The sequence below is a fragment of the Meles meles genome, chromosome 15, assembly GCF_922984935.1.
Source record: "Meles meles chromosome 15, mMelMel3.1 paternal haplotype, whole genome shotgun sequence".
Taxonomy (NCBI): domain Eukaryota; kingdom Metazoa; phylum Chordata; class Mammalia; order Carnivora; family Mustelidae; genus Meles; species Meles meles.
In genome coordinates, this window is record NC_060080.1 from 641,318 (window position 1) to 660,736 (window position 19,419).

Consider the following 19,419-nt stretch of genomic DNA (forward strand, 5'->3'; position numbering starts at 1 on the left):
AGCGAGCAAAGCAAACACGGCTGAATCAGACACGCCCTCAGCTCTCCCGCGTCCTGGGGTGGGGGCGGTGAGTGAGCGGCGGGGCCAGCGCCTCCCAGCCGGCGCCTGTCACCCTCGGCGCGGCCTGAGCCCCAGGGGCCCCACTTCTGTGGGCGCTGGACACGGGGTCAGTGGTCACACCGGCCAGGTGCTCCTCCTCGCGCACAACACGCGCCGTCCAGACCCGGAACTCCTAACAACAGCCCCTTCCCTCGCAAAAACAAAACTGTACCTTCGACCTACACTTAACAGTACTTTCCAGCTGTGAGTCCAGAAAAATCCACACCCTTACAATGCGTTCGCTGGGGGCGTCCATGCAGAACAGAACTCACTCGCTGGTGTCCACGGCTGCAGTCCGCCCCCCCAGGGCCGGAGCGACCCTGCGCGTCAGGACCACCGGGACACCCCCTCCCCCAGGACCAGAGCGACCCCGCGCCTCAGGACCAGCAAGACCCTTGCACCCAGAAGTTACTCTGCTAGGAGCTCACCAACATGGAAAGTAGCAAAAAGGGAAGTTTCTAGAACGTTCTTGGCCGACACCCTTCTCCCTGATTCTGAAATCCAGAAATGCTCCCAAACAGAATACTTTTCTCATCACTAATTTGTAAAACCTGATCTGCCCCACGGCGTCCTCCACAACCACTGAGGCAGCTCGCGGTGGGGCACACTGACTGCAGGGCGACGCCTGGACCCCACGGCAGGTCGGCCCACCCCACACCACGCGCCCCTGCAGAAACTCCCTGGATCCCTGATTTCCAGAGACGGCCCGAGGAGCTCTGGGTAAGGGACGCGGACCTGTAACAGGCAAGGACTTGGGGGAAGCCCCCGGGATTCCTGCTGCAGAACCAGGTACACAGACTGTGCTTCCGCAGGTAAGAGAGCCCACGCGGGGCGGAGGGCAAGCGTGAGAGAGGCCGGCGGCATGCACACGGTAAGGCAGGGACGAAGGAGGCGCCGGGGGCACCTGGGGGCACGAGGACGGAGGCAGGAACTCCGTGGGGAGGAAGAAGGCAGGGAAGACACGTTCCGGCAGATTTTGTGCCGGTTAACATCGAGGTTCCGGGACCCGTGACTAAGGAGCGGCGGAGGACAGGAAACGCAGACACAATACTCACGTCAGCGTTTCTGGAGCACGGCAGGCGAGGCAGCGTGATGCCGTTTGCAGGGACAAGAACCCCAGCCTCAGAGCCCACCTGGAGGGCATATGCTCCAGCCATCATGTGCAAAGTGGGCAACGCGAGGCCAGCCCCACATGCCGTCACCCGCGGACCCCCAAGCCGCCCCCCAGCGACCGGCAGCCAAAATCAGTGGGAGATGTGATCTCGCTCCAGGCTTTGTCACCCGAGAGCCGGTCCTCGTGTGGGGATGTGGTCCGACTCCTGCTCCTCTGGGCAGAAAGGACATGGCCCCAGTGGGACAGCAGAGACACAGAAAGACAAGACCGGATTCAGAAGTGGGAAGGACGCTGGGGCCAGGCGCAAGGTGTGTTTCGCGCACTGAACAAGCAGCCTGCTCTGGAGACCGCGGAAGGTGAGAACTTGGACTCGGATCACCTACGAACGTGGGTGAGACGCTGTGGGCCAGCCAGCGACAGAGGGCACCGTGGGACTTCCAAACTGGCAGCGGGAAATGGAAAAGGGGTGACGGCGCTCCCAGAGGAAGGCTCAGCACTCGGAAAAGCCCGCATGACCAGTCCCAAGAAAGCAGCTGACGTGCGCCCTACACACGCCGCTCACGCCACACACACAGGCGGCCCCTTTAAGGAAACGTCACGGTGTGGGTTTTTTCAAAAAGCAGAGCAAAGCTTGAGGGTCACCTAGGACCAAGCTTGCAAGGCTGCGGCTGAGGGCAACTGGCTGTGGACTGAGCAACCCGCGTCCCACCCACATCCCACCGCATCCCTACCCGGCCCGGCGCAGCGAGGGAGAGCTGTTCGGGAGCGGTCTGTGCGCCGTCCTCTGCACGTACCTGGAGACCCAAAGTACCTGAGGGTGACCTCCTGTGTCTTCACCTGCCCGGCCACGTTTTTGGCCATGCACTGGTAAACCCCCTGGTCCGTCTCCTGCGTGTTCTGGATCATCAGGGTCCCGTCGTCCAGCAAGTTGAGGCGGGAATCTGTCTTCATGCTTAGCTCGTTACTACAAAGACAGACGTCTGGTCCTCAGGTACGCGTGCTTGGAGCACGGGACAGCTGGACCCATGGCACCGGAAGGGCCCCTGAGCCCCGGGCATCTGGGGCTGGGGGACACCAGGAAACTGTCCTACATCACAGGCTCCTGCTTAATCACTGCGTCGGGGAAAGGGGCTGGCCCACCACATCTCTAGGTCATCGACTGTATCACTCACGTGTTCAGCCTGTGAGATTTTCGAGTTATAGAGCAATCCTCTTTCCAAAGGCGAAAAAGGAACATAGCGGGAAAAAGTCAAGGAAACATTTTCCTTGGTTTTGGCAAATTCATTCAAGATAATGGGGCAGGCCCGGGTGGGGCAGGCCCGGGTGAGGCAGGCCCGGGTGAGGCGCCCACGGAGGCTAGCGGGTGGAGGGAGAGCCCGGCACCGGACTTCGGTGATTCTGGGCTTTCCCTCTGCCACTTTGGCTGTGACATTTTAACTTCTGGTATCAACGTGTTTATTTATGAAACAGAGGTAAAGGGCTCAGCCAAATGAATGTTTTTCTGCCTTTTAAATACACACTTATTCCTCCTATTTAACTTGGATTTTAACTCCCAGCAAGTCCAGAGTCATCCAAAGCCACAGGTAACCTGAAGGCTGGGACAGCATTGGTCACACCCCAACACCGCGCTAGGCCCAGGTCACGGCCACAAGCCCAGGCAGGAAGGTGTCTTCCCCTCCTGCACCGACGGCTCGATGCTCCCTGATCCTCTCCTCTGCGACGGCCTGCTGGACTCAGCTGCCCTGCACCAGGCGGGACGGTGGATCAGGGGTGTCTGGGCTCCCGTCTCCAGAGCATCGTCCTTGCCCGGTCATGACCGGACACACAGAGCCGAGATCTACCGACCAGCGAGGGCCTGTCCGTGTCCCCATGAGGACGGGAAAAGGAGCCTCGACAAGGTGCTTTCGTGTTAAGTCGGTTCTCGCCGTATGCCTGAAAGTGTCCTCATGAACAAGGGGCCCTCGCTGGGCTGACCCCTGGAACGCCCCCGCCTAGCTCTGCCCCCACACCCCCAAAATGCCTGTGCGTGGCAGGAGACCCCTATTTCCTGAGGCCAGTCAGATGCCCAAGGAGCAAAGTATGTCAGTGTCCGCTGATAGGCGTCCCTGAGGGCGCTGCCCCAGCGGGAAGGACCCCTCCTTAGCCAGGAGGACGGGTCCCAGGGTTCCCGCTGCAGAGCCCCAGCGACCGGACACAGCAGTTTCTGGCCACAGAACATGAGTGGGTTAAGAACCAAGGTCACCTCGCACTCCTCACCCCCGGCAGGAGGAGGAACCACATGCCCCCCAGCAGAAATGATGCAGGAAAGTCTCCTCCGCAGCAGAGGACGGAAGGGTCAGGGCCACCTACGGGTGTCGGGGTGGGGCCATGCATGGCGGAGCCCACGGGACGTCTGGGGGTACAGTGCGCCCCCGCGGCAGCCCGGCCAGCCTGACTTACTTGTTTCGAAGCCAGATGATCTCGGGCTTGGGGTTGCCTTCCGCTCTGCACGTGAAGAACACAGTGTTCCCCGAGGTGACGTCTGCGTCCTGGGGCTCTGAGGTGATCCGGGGCCTCTCTGTGCCAAGAAGGAAAGAATCTCTGGGTCTTAAACATCCCGTAAAAGTAAACAAGAGCACAAACCAAATCCCTCATGTTCCAGAGAAAATCCCAAGCGAACCATCTATCCCAGCCACAAGTTCTCCCACAAGGAGGACGGACACTTCTCTGCAGACATGGGCTGACGCCTTAGCCAGCACGTGCCGACCCTCAGATGCGCCGCAAGGGGCCTGTGTGCCCGGCGCACTCCGTGGACAAGTTTTTAGTGAGATAGAAAATGCTTTTAAGCTACAGCAGCCCTGAGAGCAGGGAACTCTCCCATGCAGGGCAGGGCAGTGGGACCTTTGTCCCTCATCCCCCAGGTGTGTCTCCCTCCCACGGCCCAGGCCAGAGGGGCTGCCCCTCCTCCAGTCTGCTAACTGGCGGCTGCTCCGCGTCCTCTGTCTCCGCGACCACGAGGCTGGGGAGGCAGACGGCACACCCGCAGCGGCCGCGCCTGGCCCTGACGCCCTGATGGGTAGAGTCAGGGCCGGCCGGTGAGTGGGAGCCAGGACGGCTTGTGCTCCAGACGAGGCAGCTGACGCCCGACGAGGACACCAGGGCTGGCCCAGGGGACTCTGCTGGGTGGGGCAGGTTTGGACCCCAGGGGAAGCGGAGCACTCAGGCCTGTCCCCGCGGTGCCCACAGCCCAGTACCCCTGCTCATAGGCAGCTGGAGGTCTGTGGGCGCGGGGGCACGGGGGGCGGGAGAGACGGCGCGCTCCGGGAGCCGGAAGACGAGAGCTGAGGAACCCCACAGTCGCTCCGATGGCCACAGAGACCGCAGCTTCGCCCAGGAGCGCCCTGGTCAGGTCCCACCGAGATGCCATCTGGGGACACCGACCCGGAAGACAGGCGGGGCCGAATACCAGCGCTGGGCAGGGGCGCCTCCCTCCGTCGGGCTCACTCACCGCAGTCCAGCTCCTCGGGGGTGACGGTGGCCACGGAGCGGCCCTGCACGCGCCGCGGGTGCTCACAGGTGGCAGCCGCCTGCGCGTGCCCCGACCGGGCGTAGGTTCTCAGCAGCTCCGCCAGCCACAGGATGGCACAGTCGCAGCGCAGCGCGTTGGAGTCCAGCCGCCTGGCGGGAGGAAGACCGCAGGACGTGGGGTCCGGCCCACCGCGCACGGGCCGGGCCCACAAGCCGCCGGGGCGGCCGCGTGCACAGGACACGAGGAAGCGTCTGGCCGGAGGCCACGTCCGTCCACGGAGGCAGAGTGGGAAGGGACCCATGTCGGCCGGCTCCCCACACAGGGGCTCCGCCGGCTGCCCCACAGCGCCGTTTCCAGCGCGGCCGCCGACGGCTTTATCCAGAAGGAGTCGTGAGCAGCGAGCAACGCGGCCTGACTTCCCTGCACCCCGCGCCAGACCTGTGCTGCCTGACGTCGAGCTCCCCACACACCCTCAGGGACTGAGCACCCGCCGCAGAGCAGCCCGAGGCCCTGGGGCAAAGTGCAGGGAGGCGTCCGGGTAATGGCCCTCACATTCCTCTACTCCTGGGAAGTGACCACCGGGCCGAAGAGGCCGTGTCCTCAGGGGCCTTGAGAAACTGGGAGGCCCGCACGCTTCACGTCTGGATGTGGGAACACTTAATGCGGGGAACAGGCTAGTGTCCTTCTCACGGGACCTTCCTCCCACCACTAAAATTGCAACATGGGATTAAAAATTAATCTGAAGGGACGCCTGGGGGGCTCCATCTCAGGGCATGATCCCGGGGTCCTGGGATTGAGCCCGACATCGGTCTCCCTGCTCGGTGGGGACCTGCTTCTCCCTCTCCCACTCCCCTGCTTGTGCTCCCTCTCTCGCTGTCTCTCTCTGTCAAATAAATAAAAAATAAAAAAAATTAATCTGAAGAATTTCAAACTGATTTTAGAAACGTCTCACTTGCCTATGAAAGGGTCGATCTGCTGGTATAGTCCCCGCGTCGCCGGGCCCCCGGCTGCGCCTGCTCCAAGGCCTCCTGCCCTTTCCTGAGAGGAGCCCACACTCCACAGCCCAGCTCGGAGCCGGTCAAAGCCGCAGGGACCCGGGGCTGCGTGGGGACAAGGGCTGCGCTAACACATACTCACAGTCTCTTCATGGATTCCAAGTGATCGAATGTTCCTGGGACCAAATGTGTGATTCGGTTGTTATGTAAAAATCTGTTGAAAGAGACAATACGACAAACCAACATCTAAAATGCTTCGCGCGTGTGCAGAAAACAGTATGAACAGTCCAAAAACTCAGCTTCTAAAAAATAACTCAGTGATTGCATTATTTCATGCAAATGAACCTGAGAATATTATTTAGCCCAGTAAAGAGCCATGTTTTTTTTTTTTCTATTTTTATCACCATTCCTGAAGAAAGAGACCTTGTCAGTCCTGCTTCTGCACTGAGACAAGGAGCAGGGACTCTGCACGGCCAGATCTGAGGTTTGAACAGTGGCCTCCCCTCCTGCAGAACCTGCACAGCACGACGGCCAGGGCCTCGGGCAGACGCGGGGAATGGGAGGAAATGCAACTTACAGCCTTTCCAGCTTCGGCAAATGTTGGAAGGACTCTGGGTCCAGAGTTTCTATCTGATTGAAGTGCAGATATCTAGACAAGTGTAAAAAGAGAGAGAGAGAAGAAAGAAACAGATTTTAAACAGTTTCACTGTTTGCAGATCTAGATTTCCTGCTCGAAATAAAGTTTCCTAAGTCCTTTCAAATTCTTATGTCAGTGACTCTCTAGATCCCTACGTTACGTGGAAAACAAGCGAAATCATCAAATCGTAAGATTAGATACAATGAAAAACTGGGCACAGACTGTGAACGGCTGTCAATGACCCTGACCGAGGCCCCCCACGCACGGGGCCAGACTGTGTGGGCCCTTGCAGGAGAAGTTCCCGTAGCCTCCCTACGGCACATCTGCGCACGTACGTACACCTTCGATCCTCTAACCTCTCTGTGAATTGGGGGGGGCTTACAGACTGAGCACACGGTTAACCACAGAAACAACAAAGCGTAAGGTCACACGTTTCCTCAAATGTGCTCAATTACACCAATATCCAGCATTTACTCATCTTTGGCTGCGTCTCCTGGCTTTCCACAACCTACACATTTCTCGGTACAACTAATTTCTTCTCATTTTCCTAAATACTGCTTTTCTCACTGTGAAATCGGTGTTTTTCCCCTTAAGTGAAGCAGTGGACACGGGCTTGGACGCGGCCGTGCGACAGGGTGCTTCTGCCCCGAGCCCCCCCAGCATGCGGAGAAGAGAGATCTCTGCACCCACAGCTCGCGCACGCAGGGCCCGGCAGAGCGGCAGGGACAGACTGACGCGAGCGGTGACGGGTTTCACCATGAACCCAAGACCAGGCAGAACGCGTCCTCAAAGCCCACCCTGGATGCTCAGAGACCAGCACCGATGTTGAAATTACGGGGACTGCAAGGTCACCCAAGGTCAGCTACACATCCTTGCCTGTCTGTGCCTCCCTGGCCCAGCTCCCGGGAGGGCACCACGGGGACCCCGAGTCTGGGAGCCCGTAGACAGGTCCCTGCGCATCGCCCTCCACTCCGGGGGGAAGCCCTCGAGCGGGGTGCATGGGAGTCCGAAGGCAGGGGGTATGTCCTCAGCGGCTGTCACAGGAGAAGCCTGGAGGAGACCCCCGCCGTCAGCAGGCAGGTGGGGTGCTGGGGAGGCGTCCGGGGAGGGAGGAGGGAGGAGGCAGAACCTCCTTGCCCTGATTCGCTGCAGCTTGTCTCCACGGCCCACAGAGACAGGGCTGGGGCCACAGCTCTGGGCAGCCGGGGCGGCCCCGCCCTCCCACGGCCCCAAGCCAGCCATGGGCGCCAACCCCAGCCTACGCTGCCTGACTCTGATCACACGTGCTCAGCACACAGGACAAGCAGGACGTCCCAGGAGCCCAGGCTCCGCAGACCCCCTAGGGCTGGCCTCTGAAGGGCAAGAGGGGCTCCCGGCCTGGGGGGGGACCCCGGCAGGATCCGGCCCCCCGGACCACGACACACCCTGCACCCACAGGAACGGCCTCATCTGCGGGCGGGGACCCGGTCCTGAGAGTGTCCGTGTCCCGTCACTCGCTGACACCCTCGGAAGGAGGGCCGCGTGTCGGTGGACAGACGCTCACTGCCTGAGCCAGGACCCGCCGTCTCTAGGACAGCTGGATGCCCCGTCCCCGGAGCCAGAGCCTCACGTCTCCCCAGACGCTGCCTCCTTCCTCCTCGCCCCGCAGCAGGGCGCGCGCCACCTGACTCCAACGTGCACGGCTTGTTTGGGTCAGTCGGCTTGCCGGGCGACGGCTGCGAGGACGTTCGGCCCCAGCCCAGGAGAGGCGCGCCAGGCATCTGCACTGCATCCTTCACGGACTCTCCGTCCAGCCGGACAGCTGGAGACACTTATGGGCTTCTGCAGCCTCTAACTTTCGGTTCCCTCCTCCCGTACGTGGAGGCCATACGGACCCGACGCACAGCGGCTTCCCCGTCCGACCGCACGCGGAGCTCACAAGGCCAGCAGAGCGGCTCGTATCGGAGTAAAGACCCCGAGACCCTCGTGCGTTGTCGGTGTTTGGGAAGCACCTGGTTTCGGGGGAGCCCCTGCCCCGGCTCTGCCCCGGCTCTGCCCAGGCTCTGCCCAGGCTCTGCCCCAGCGTCTCCGGAGACAGGCCTGTGCCCGGCGAGCGGAGGAGCCATGCAGACACGTGGACGGCCACCGCGGAAGAATGTCGGGTGGCGTCCAGCCGACGGCCGTGTCCAGCCCTGCGACCGTAACCATGTGGTCATCTGAAATGCCTCAGAACCACCTCAGCCCCTACGAACCGGAAAGAGCCTGCTCTCACCAGGAATCCTACTCAGAACTCAACCTGCTGAATTCATATGCCGCCACAGAAACAGCATCCAACACACACTAGCTAGAAACCCAAGAAAAAAGCTCATTTTCTCCAGAATAATGACATAAATGCGGAAAGTAAGCCGGATGAGTGCAGAGTCACAAAAGGAAACTGTACAACGAGAGCAACCTACTCGTCCCCCATTGCCCGGAGACCCTCCCCGAAGACCTTCCCTGGTTCTCAAGCCCATCCCTGCTGCAAACGGGGAGCACCGTGGAGGCGGGAGCTGCCTGGTCTCATGGACGCTCGGCACGGGCCGCCGTCAGCAGAAACCGGGCCGTCCCCTGGTGGGGCAGGGACTCGGACAGAACCGCTCCTTCTGCCGCATGCACGCACTCCCTATGTCCCCGTTAGTACAGGCATGCATCGTGCAAACAGCAGACTTAGTTCATCTGCCCTACAAGAGGCAAGGGGCGGGTGGCATCCCAGACAGCCACGTGCGGGGGGGGGACACTTACAGTTGCTCTAGAGAGGCAAGTCCCTTAAATGCTTGCCTGTCAATTGACTGGATCTCATTCTTGTACAGATAGCTGAAACAAGAAACGGGAGCATTAGCACACACGACAGGCTGCCGCGTCAGAGGAGGGAAGACGTACATTGACACGTGGGGGGGTTTCAAATCAACGACCGTATTAGACCGACAAAACCCGACACGGCGCTGCGGCTCCCCTCATGGGGGTTCCCGGCCCCGCCTCAAAGGGAAGTCTCCCCACACAGGCTGTCCGCCCACCACCCTGTCTTCCAGAAAGTCCCAATACGAGGCCGACGCGTCTCCGCCCAGCAGGACCCTCTTCTCACGAGACAGAGGCGAGGGGGCGCGGGGGAGGGGTCAGAGACCCAGCCGTGCCTGTTGTCCCGCGGTCTGTAAGCGAAGAATGGTTTCTGCCTTTTTAGTCGGTTGAAAATGTCGAAAGAAGACTAACAGCTCACAACGCGGGGAAGTTATTTGGAACCTGGACTTAGAGTTCACGATAACACGGACACATCGACAGTCCACGGCCCGTCAGGGCCACGTGGCAGACCAAGCCACCATGGCGGAGCCCGAGCAGCCCACGAAGTCTCAGAGACAAGCTGCCACGTCCCGGAAGGTCCCCAACTCCTGCGCAAAGCCACAAGGAGAGGCCCCTCCGAGTACTCCAGGCCTGGGGACGGACTCGTGGCTGGTCCCGTCCCGTATGCACCCGGCTCTGTGGCAGATCGCGGGAAGCCAATGGCATCCTGCCGTCTCAGACGTGACCTCTGCATCGGGGTAGAGACGTGTGTCTGCGCTGCTCCGCCCCACCCATGACCTCAGGCCCACGCTGGTCCCTCCGTGCCGTCCGCAGGTGCTTCTCGGCACCGCGACACCGGCTGGTGGGGCGTCCACCTGCCCACCCACTCCAGCGAACACGCTCTGGTCCCGGACAGTGTGCGCGGCGGCACCATCTGTCCTCGTGTTCGGGGCGGGCTGTGTCACGGGCCCTGCCCCGCTGTCTCTGAGCACCACCAACCCACGCGGCGGCTGTCCCTTCTCCCTCGTGCTCCTCAGCTGAGCTGACCCCACAGAGAGCCACAGCCCCTGTGCGAACGGGCGGCGGCCCCGCCGGTCCAGGACCCGGTGCCCGCAGCAGAGCCGGGCGCAGAGCCAGGCCCGTGGGACGGATTCGTCCGCCGACCGCCCGCTGGTGCGGTCCTGACCCCGTAGTCCACGTTCCGTCCCAGTCTCCGCCGGCGTGCGGCGCAGGGGCAGCCGCTGGGATCACCGGAATCAGCAAGCGTGTGGAAAGCAGGAAGAACATGGCCTGGCCCGCAACTTAGGCTCTAGTGGGAGCCCCTGCTCCCTTACGGCCCGGCAAGGTTCCTGGGCTCATTCCTCTAGAACAGCGGGCGACCGCCTAAGGGCAGCGTCTGTCGCACACACGTTGAAGACAACGGGCGCGTGAGACAGCGGAGCCCCACGCACATGGGCGGTGTGTGTTTCCGAGGGCACGGGACCAGCCTCTGTCTTCCTAAGAATGATGGGCAGGACCGTCCTCCGATAGTGGGTTCTGAAGAGCACCGACGCCAGAGTCCACTCTGGACGGGAGGCTCCTCGCAGGTCGTAACCGCACCCTCCCGCCGTGTCAGTGAAGGGAAGACGGACACCGTCCCAGGAGCTGCTGGGGTCCAGCAGATGACCCGTGCTCGACTTCGCAGGGCACAGACTAATCGTAATGGCAGGAATGACTGGCGAACTCCGGAGCACACGTTGGAGTTGCAGCGTGTCCCACGGTGCTCGTGACAGAGCTTTCCCCGCCGAGGACCGGGGTCCGACGGGACCCTTCTCGGCCACTCCCGGGGTCCTTCTCAAGAGCACCCCACCCCTCGGTCCTGCTGACACGGCCCGCCCCCTGCAGGGACCAGGCGCCTTCCACCGGTGGGCGTCACGGACATGGGGGCGGCGAGGCTGGGGCACAGGACCTCAGAGGGGAGCCGGCAGGAAAGGCTTATGAAGCTTTACTTAAAAAATCAGTCTAAGGGGAAAACGAGGAATCCGAAACTATTTCACACTGAGTGTGTTCGCAGCTTAAATAACACGGTGTTCTTAATTAATTTAAGCCAAAAACAAAATAAAAAGTTAAAGTCACACACACACGCACACACGCACTCACTCGGGGATGCTCTCAGCTCACGGAACCTACTTTCTATGAAACCAAAACCTTTCTTCTGGAGCTTGTACAGCTCTTAGAATTTAAAAATAAAACAAATCAAATCAATAAAAACTCAAGAATAAAAGGCCTTTCACTCATTTTTAAAATGAGCAACAAGGCTTAATAATTCTCGTATGTTATTCTATTTTATTCTAATTCTAATTCTATTCTGTTCTACTGTAAAGATTAACAAACGATGCCAAAAGTGATGGAGAAGTATTTATACCTAAAATTCCAATAGCCTTCACTGAGGGGTACGTACCTCTATAAACACGGTTAAGAACCAACGACATCTGAATCCAAACAGTTTGCAAAATACACCGCAACACTAACAAGGTGACTTTATTTTGAAAATCAACGTGACTTCTAGACATTCACGTTCATTTGGGACGTAAATTTCCCAAAAAAGTCCCTGATCTCAATCCCTCATTAAAACGGTTCTCTCTAAAAGGTCATCGAAGTCTTAAAAGAAAGAATAACTTGCACGAAGCCCACGACATGCACGTTGATCTACAGCAGGAAGGTACTGGACTGTGCGTCCTGACGCTTCCCGTCTCGCAGCGAGTGCCCGGAGAGCTGGGAGGCCGGCACCTGCTTGCACGGTCGTCTTCTAACCTGCCAAACCCAAGTTTCGATGCTCACATGCGGATAAACTAAAATCAGTCTCAAAAGGCAAACTACAATTTTACTACCTAAAACCAGGATGAGGTGACGTCAGTCGGAGGACGACGGGGAGATCGGCAGACCAGGGACACCCTCGCAGCTCGCCCACAGCCAGAGAGGCCGCCTGGAGCCGTGCGGGGCCGCAAGTCCCCCGTCCCCGCACGGCCTTCCGGGCGGCTCTCACGCTCCTCGCATGCACGTGACCGACGGCTGAGCAACACCCCGAGCGCCACACGGCCACGTGCTTCCCACCGACAAAACTCGCATTAAAAACCCGAGCCCAACATGCGGTGCTGGGGTGCTAGTGACCACGAACCCGGGAGTGGCCGCGCCCGCACGCGTTTGCGGCCGCACGAGCGCCGGCTCCCGGTCGGGAACAAGCACAGACGTGGAGGCAAGGCACGACCGTTCACTTACAGATACTTCAAATTCTCCAGGTCCTGGAACGCTCCGCTGGGGATGCTCTTGATCTGGTTGTTGTTGAGAAGCCTGCGAGAAAGTCTGAGTGAGAGCCCGACCCCCGGGCCCGCACGGCCGGCGCACTCCGGCCGCTCGGGAAGAGTCATGAGACGACTCAGGCGCGGAGCCCGGCCCAGACGCCGGCCGAGCACCACACGCACACGGGAGCGAGCCAGCACTCGCCCTGGGATGACAGCAGTTTCTCGGGGGACCAGTGTCCCCGTCACTGCATGCCACGCCCCTCCCTACACACACTGACCAAATGCCCTCTCCGATGCAAAGCATTGTCTCTCTGTCCTGCCGTCTGTCGGACTGCCCACCTTGGCTGAGTGGAAAGCCAATGTGGACGTGCCGGGGGATCTCCCCAGGGTCAGACCGCTCCCCCCACCGGCTCCCAGGACGGCAAGGGAACCGACCCTGCTCCCAGCGCCCTACCGATCCCCCGTGCCAATAGCCACCCTCCGGAGCAAAGAGCCAGAGACACCATCATCCTGGCAGTCTCCGGATATGATGATAGGCCAGGCCAGCCGCAGAGCCTCTGAGTGCCCATCAGGCCTCTCCCCTTCATCCGCCCATCCCTGGGACTAAGCATGGGTGCCCAACTGGACGGTGCCCCAACCCCTCCTGGGCCCTCGTAGCCAGGAGAAATGCTGGCCCCTGCCCCCTAATGGGGCCTATGACCTCGTACCAAGGTGAAGTGTCTGGATCAGCCTGGGCCTGAGGTACTCACAGAAAGACAAGAGGAGCACGTGGCCACTGGGTCTGGGTCACACCTACTTATGAGGGACCCACGTGGGTCCACGATGTCAGACAAGACAGGACAGCGGCCGAGCTCAGGTTCCACAGGCCTGACGTCTCGATGCACACGTTCTGTTCTAGGGACCCACGTCCACACCCCCCCCTCTGTGCCGCTGACCACGGATAACCGGGGCTGACCCCAGGTGAGAGCTGTGAGGGTGTCTACACTTGTTTCCTGCTGGGTCCCAACAGGATGTGGCGTTCGGACTTACAACGTGTTCAGGTTTCTCAGCTTTCTGAACGCCCCAGGCTGGATCTCTCGGATTCTGTTAAAGCGCAGATCCCTGGGGGGAGAAAACAAACAAGAAACGCATTTAAGCAGAGAACGATGCAGTCCTCACTGGTGCTGTGTCATCTCACGGAGTTCCAGCAGGACGCTGAGCCATTTAGGAATGGAACCCCGCGGCTCAGTCCCTGGACCAGTCGTCCCTTCACCGAGGCCAACGGAACGCGTGAGAATTCATCTGGATGACGAGCGGCGAGATCCTGTCACAGAAATGTGCTGGGACGACGACAAATAAAAACCACACACCCATCTTCTGCCGACCCTGAGGTTCACCGAAGCTTCCCCCCGCAAACACGGCGTCGACCCGCGCATACAGCCCCGGCTGTGGGACAGCGAAAATGCTTCGACAGCCTTTCCACACCCTCTCGAGCTGGAATTCGGGGGTCCAGCCTCTTGATGAGGCGTTCAGAGCTCACTGTGCCCCGGGAAGAGCCACGCACCCAGCATGTGGGTCCAAACTCCGTGCTTCCACGCGGGTCTTGTGGATGGTTACACGTGTGCTGGAGCATAGCTACTGGTTTCTCAGGGACAGAGGGACGACCTGGGCAGCCCAGGGGAGACCAGAGCACGAGACCAGGTCCACGCAGACAGGCTGCCCGCGACTGCTGCGGCATGGGGGAAGCAGATGGTGGGGGGCCCCCTCCATGGAACAGGTGACAGGCCAGGCTCTGGGACCACCAGCTCAGGGCCAGAAGGTGCAAACGTGTCCATTTTTACCCCTGAACAAAAATCTATCAATTAAAGTAAGAAACATAAAAGCTGTAAATTTAATTGAAATCTATCATTTTAAGTAAACCTATAAATGCAATATTTATGAAAGTCACAGAAAAGTAAATAAAGACCACTTTCTTTATTAAAGAGTCTTAGAAAACTTAAGATTCCCTGCTCAAAGGAAACAACCAACAAAACAAAGAGGCAACGCACGGAATGGGAGAAGATACTCGCAAATGACAGTACAGACAAAAGGTTGATATCCAGGATCTATAAAGAACTCCTCAAATTCAACACACACAAAACAGATAATCATATCAAAAAATGGGCAGAAGATATGAACAGACACTTCTCCAATGAGGACATACAAATGGCTATCAGACACATGAAAAAATGCTCATCATCACTAGCCATCAGGGAGATTCAAACCAAAACCACACTGAGACACCACCTGACACCAGTCAGAATGGCCAAAATTAGCAAGACAGGAAACAACGTGTGTTGGAGAGGCTGTGGAGAAAGGGGAACCCTCTTACACTGTTGGTGGGGATGCAAGTTAGTGCAGCCACTTTGGAGAACAGTGTGGAGATTCCTCAAGAAATTAAGAATAGAGCTTCCCTATGACCCTGCAATTGCACTGCTGGGTATTTACCCCAAAGATACAGATGTAGTGAAAAGAAGGGCCATCTCTACCCCAATGTTCACAGCAGCAATGACCACGGTCGCCAAACTGTGGAAAGAACCAAGATGCCCTTCAACGGACGAATGGATAAGGAAGATGTGGTCCATATACACGATGGAGTATTATGCCTCCATCAGAAAGGATGAAAACCCAACTTTTGTAGCAACATGGACGGGACTGAAGAGATTATGCTGAATGAAATAAGTCAAGCAGAGAGAGTCAAGTATCATATGGTCTCACTTATTTGTTGGGCATAACAAATAACATGGAGGACATGGGGAGATGGAGAGGGGAAAGGAGTTGAGGGATATTGGAGGGGGAGACGGACCATGAGAGGCTGTGGATTCCGAGAAACAAACAGGGTTTTGGAGGGGAAGGGGGCTGGGTGAGCCTGGTGGTGGGTACTGTGGAGGGCACGTAGTGCATGGAGCACTGGGTATGGTGCACAAACAACAAATTCTGGAACACTGAAAAGAAATTTTTAAAAATTAAAATTAAAAAAAAAAGATTACCTGCTCATAGGCTCAACCCCCATAATACGGAGTCCCGGGCTTACTATGGGAGCAACTGGGGCTCCATTCCCATGAAGTTTGACTCGGTACCACTGAGTGGATCTGGAACGAGTCTCTACAGAGACACCTAGTTAAATAAAACAAGATCACCACAGCGTGAGGATGGCCCTACTCAAGCAGGCCTGGTGTCCTCAAAGAAGGGGGACATCTGGAGACAGGCACATGGGGAGATCCGGCCACAGGCCAGCCAAGGCAGGGAATACAGGAGGTGGAGTGATTCTTTCCCAGCGCCCCGGAAGGACCGGATCCTCGACCCTGGGCCTGCTGCCCAGACCTGCGAGCCTACGGACTTTTGCTGGAGCTCAGTGCATGCAGCTCTACACGGGCAGCCCTGGGAAACCAAGAAAGGGTTCGCGGAGCAACACATGGTCTGTGTCAGGAGCGACGCTTCCCTCCTGACCCTTACTGACCTCTCCTGATGTTCATAAGCTTTTTAGGAATCGATCATTTCGAGCCAACTCGAGCCTCGTAAATGATTTATACAATCGGTTCTAGTTTATGGTGCGAGAAAAGGCTTTTCAGAAAGTATTTAAATGAATTGTGTTGACTTAGGAGAGAACAAACGAAATGTGGAACTTTGGGGCATCCGCTTTCTGGCTCTGGGTCAGGTTCTGGGTAGCGGAGGCCCCAGGCGTCGGTCCCCACCTGCCCTGGGCGGAGGACCGGGCCCTCACCCCGGGTGCTCTTCCCATCCCGAGCCACCAGCACGCTGTCTGGGAGCGCGGCCCCCTGCACCGACCTGTGGCTCTTAAATCCAGGAGAAGCTGATCTGCACCCACAGTGAGGACGCGTCAGTGGTTCGGCCTCCGAGACGCTGACACCACATCCCTAAGAGGAGGGCGGGCGTCTCCGGAGGCCACGTCCCCTGAGGGAAATGGAGGGTTGCGGTTCAGGGGCACAGACAGACCAGCTGAGCTGCGGCGTGAACAGAGGTGACAGGAAGCTCTGTCCTCGCATGGACGAACGCGGGCTCGCCCAGGACTTGGACAGAACCCCCTGGGCCAACGTGGAGACGATGTCCCCTGGAACGTGGAATGCCACCCACGCGCACACACGCACGCGCTCACGCACGCACGCCCAGCAGACTCAGTCGGGACATCACACAACCAAGAAGCCAGGCCCCAAGTCCTCAGGAAGGACGGTGGCTCGGCACAGGCAGCTTCTGACGCCGGTTCCCCGTCAGACCCAACACGGAGGGGAAGCAACATGGAAGCCTCGGGAGCCTGGCAAGCCGGCCGCTGAGGGACAGACGCCTCGGCCACCTCCTGACGCCGCAAGGCCGGCCTGTGGCTGTGAAGCCCGTGCCCAGAGCCCCGGGGCGGCATGGAGGGAGGCCGCACCCGGCAACTGCCGTTCCCCAGCTCCGAGCGCCCGGGCATGGGGGCCTCGCAGAGTCCTGGGGTGCGGGGACACGCACACCAGATTGAACGCCCTGGGGAGCGGCGAGCAGAGTTCAGCATCATTAACGCACTGGCACAGGGATTACACGTTGCAACACGAGCACGGCTGATACATGGCTGATACACGGCTGATACACAGTTACAGAAAGTCGGTATAAGTAACCAGTGTCTTTAAACGGAACTGCTGCAACATCTGAACTCACACGCGTGGACAGCAGCCAGGCCCGCTCCCGGATTCCCCGCAGACCCCCAGAGAAGACCATACGCCCACCCAGCCAGGGAGAGGGCACACAAAGGCCCGCTTTCCAACAGAGCCAAGAAAGCAAACAAAAAAAGGAACCAAATGGAGATTCTGGAACTGAAGCAAAGTCCTTGCATGGACTCAGCCTCTTGAATAGGCCAGAAAAGGGCATGAGCTTGAGGGCAGGATGCCGGGAAGTGCGTGGTCTGAGGACACAGGGGACAGCACCCGTGCGATCCCTATAACCCTGTACACTTGAGGGACACTGCAGAGACGGCGGGCCTCGGAGCAGCCGCGGGAGAGTCGGTCAGAGGCTACGTGGCCGCGGGCCCGGAGAGACAGGCCCCGGGAAGGCAGATGTCATGCATTTCCAAAAGGAACCAACTCCAAGTCCTAACCACAGGTCGCAGAGGCCGTATTCCACCTGAACTGATTCCCAGTCGGCAGAATCACCGGGAGGGGTTTATTAATTCAGTAACGGTGAGGATCCTCTTAAGCACTGTCCTCAGCAGGGTCCCTGCGGCAGCAGCAGCAACAGCATCTCCTGGGAACATGCTAGAACAGCCAATTCCGAGCCCTACCCCAAACCTACAGACTCAGACATTCTGGGGGCAGGCCTGGGAATCAGAGTTTTAATAATCTCTCCAGGAGGAGCAGGTGAAGTTTGAAAGCACTGCCCTTCAGTGATGCTGGGGAGGCACCCGTGTGCATGTGTGTGACGGGGTACGTGCTTACAGTCGTGTGCACGTGTGTGACGGGGCGCGTGCTTACAGCCGTGTGCATCTGTGTGGGGTCACGTGCATGGCCTCTACACGCACATGCCCACGCGTACACACCTGTGCACACACACACGCAGCAGGTGTCTGCTCCTCCCGCACATCAGGTCCTTGGCCCTTTGTCATCACTGACACGAAGCTTTGTTTAATGCGAGCCCGTTAACGAAGTTATACTCTAAGCACCCCCATTCTTTAACTTTGGAAATACAGTCTACGCAGGCCTGGGGAGACAGAATGTCTAACCCTCTAGAACGGGACTCCCGGAGAGCATGTCTGTGCCAAGTGCTCCCTACAGCATCAAGCCTTCTGCAGACATGCACCGTGACCTCCCCTCTGGGTCCTGAAGGATCGGCCAGACTCCTTCCCTGAATGCCTGAAGCACACAATAGGGGTGACCTGCGCACAGCAGGGGAAGTGGCGCCCCGAGGAGACTCTCAGGACAGGCACTCCCGGGCTGCCGGGCTCCTGTGCTCCAGGACGCGGTGACTTCAGGGCAAGATCACAGGGAGCTTCACGGTCCACGTCCGCCAGGTCTGGCTTCTAACACGCGGCGACGACACGGTTAACGTGGTCAGCTTTAGGAAGGAGGACGGAAAAGAATTCGCGTTAGGTTAGAAGAAATCCCTGCATTTGGCAAACAAGGATTCAGAAACTGAGTTGGGCAGGGAGGCCCAGGTCACTCACTGGCGAGCAGCACAACGGGCAGCCAGGGCCCCGCCTGGGAGCCTGTGCAGAGAAGCCGTTTCAGCCCCGCTGGGGGCATTGATGGGACGCCCCTGCCCCACGGTGCGTCCACAAGTCACTGGGGGGCTCCTGGGCGGCTCAGCTAGTTGAGCATCGGACCCTTTATTTCTGCTCAGGCCGTGATCTCAGCTGTGAGATCGAGCCCCAGCTCCGTGCTCAGTGGGGGTCTGCTGGAGATCCCCCCCACCGCCCCACCGGCCCGCTCACGCGTGTGCGCGCGCTTGCTGTCAGATAAGTAAACAGGGACGTTCTCAAGATCGCGGCAGAGAAGCAGCCCTGGTCGAGTTCCGACGCTGGGACAGGCTTAAATGCAACTGGAATTCTGGTTCTCAAACAGGACGTGCTGTGCAGTTTTGAATTTGTGGACAAGTCACTTTCTAATTTTCCTATTTCTATTTTACTTTTTCTACTTAAAGGTAAACTAAAACGTGTGTCACTTTAGTGAATAGGAAAAAGCGTTTTCTTTTAAAAATCGCCAATGATTACAGCAAGGTGAACTTTATGGTAGAAATTTGAGTGATTCCCTTTGATTTTCTCCTATAACTTTTGTGATTTGGCTGAATGTTGCTGAGTGCTTTGGCCATGTTGCTGAGAAACGTCCCAAAGCGTGAACTGGGGGAGGGGATGGAGAGAGCCCGGGCTCGGCAGCGTCTTCGGGCTCTGACCAGCGGCCGTTCTGCAGTCCACTGTGAGTCATGACACAACGCTGACTGGGGACCAGAACTCAGATGCTGCGTCCCAGACCTTCCAGGTGCTCGGTTTC

At 58.7% G+C, this 19,419-nt stretch overlaps 1 protein-coding gene across 4 annotated transcripts in view; it reads right to left on the reverse strand.

Annotated features, from left to right (window-relative positions):
• Nucleotides 1–19,419, reverse strand: part of PXDN (peroxidasin) — a 64,443-nt gene that overhangs the window by 23,394 nt on the left and 21,630 nt on the right. For 3 of the 4 annotated variants that reach the window (XR_006815070.1, XR_006815069.1, XM_045979148.1), the window contains exons 2-9: nucleotides 13,457–13,528; nucleotides 12,405–12,476; nucleotides 9,114–9,185; nucleotides 6,294–6,365; nucleotides 5,859–5,930; nucleotides 4,701–4,870; nucleotides 3,653–3,770; nucleotides 2,008–2,177 (exon numbers count right to left, since the gene is read on the reverse strand). Coding sequence is in view for 2 of the 4 variants with exons in the window: in XM_045979148.1 (XP_045835104.1) it covers nucleotides 2,008–2,177; nucleotides 3,653–3,770; nucleotides 4,701–4,870; nucleotides 5,859–5,930; nucleotides 6,294–6,365; nucleotides 9,114–9,185; nucleotides 12,405–12,476; nucleotides 13,457–13,528 (818 nt within the window). In the remaining 2 variants the exon portion in view is untranslated. The remainder of the gene's footprint in view (nucleotides 1–2,007; nucleotides 2,178–3,652; nucleotides 3,771–4,700; nucleotides 4,871–5,858; nucleotides 5,931–6,293; nucleotides 6,366–9,113; nucleotides 9,186–12,404; nucleotides 12,477–13,456; nucleotides 13,529–19,419) is intronic. The other variant, XM_045979149.1, reaches the window with a different exon arrangement.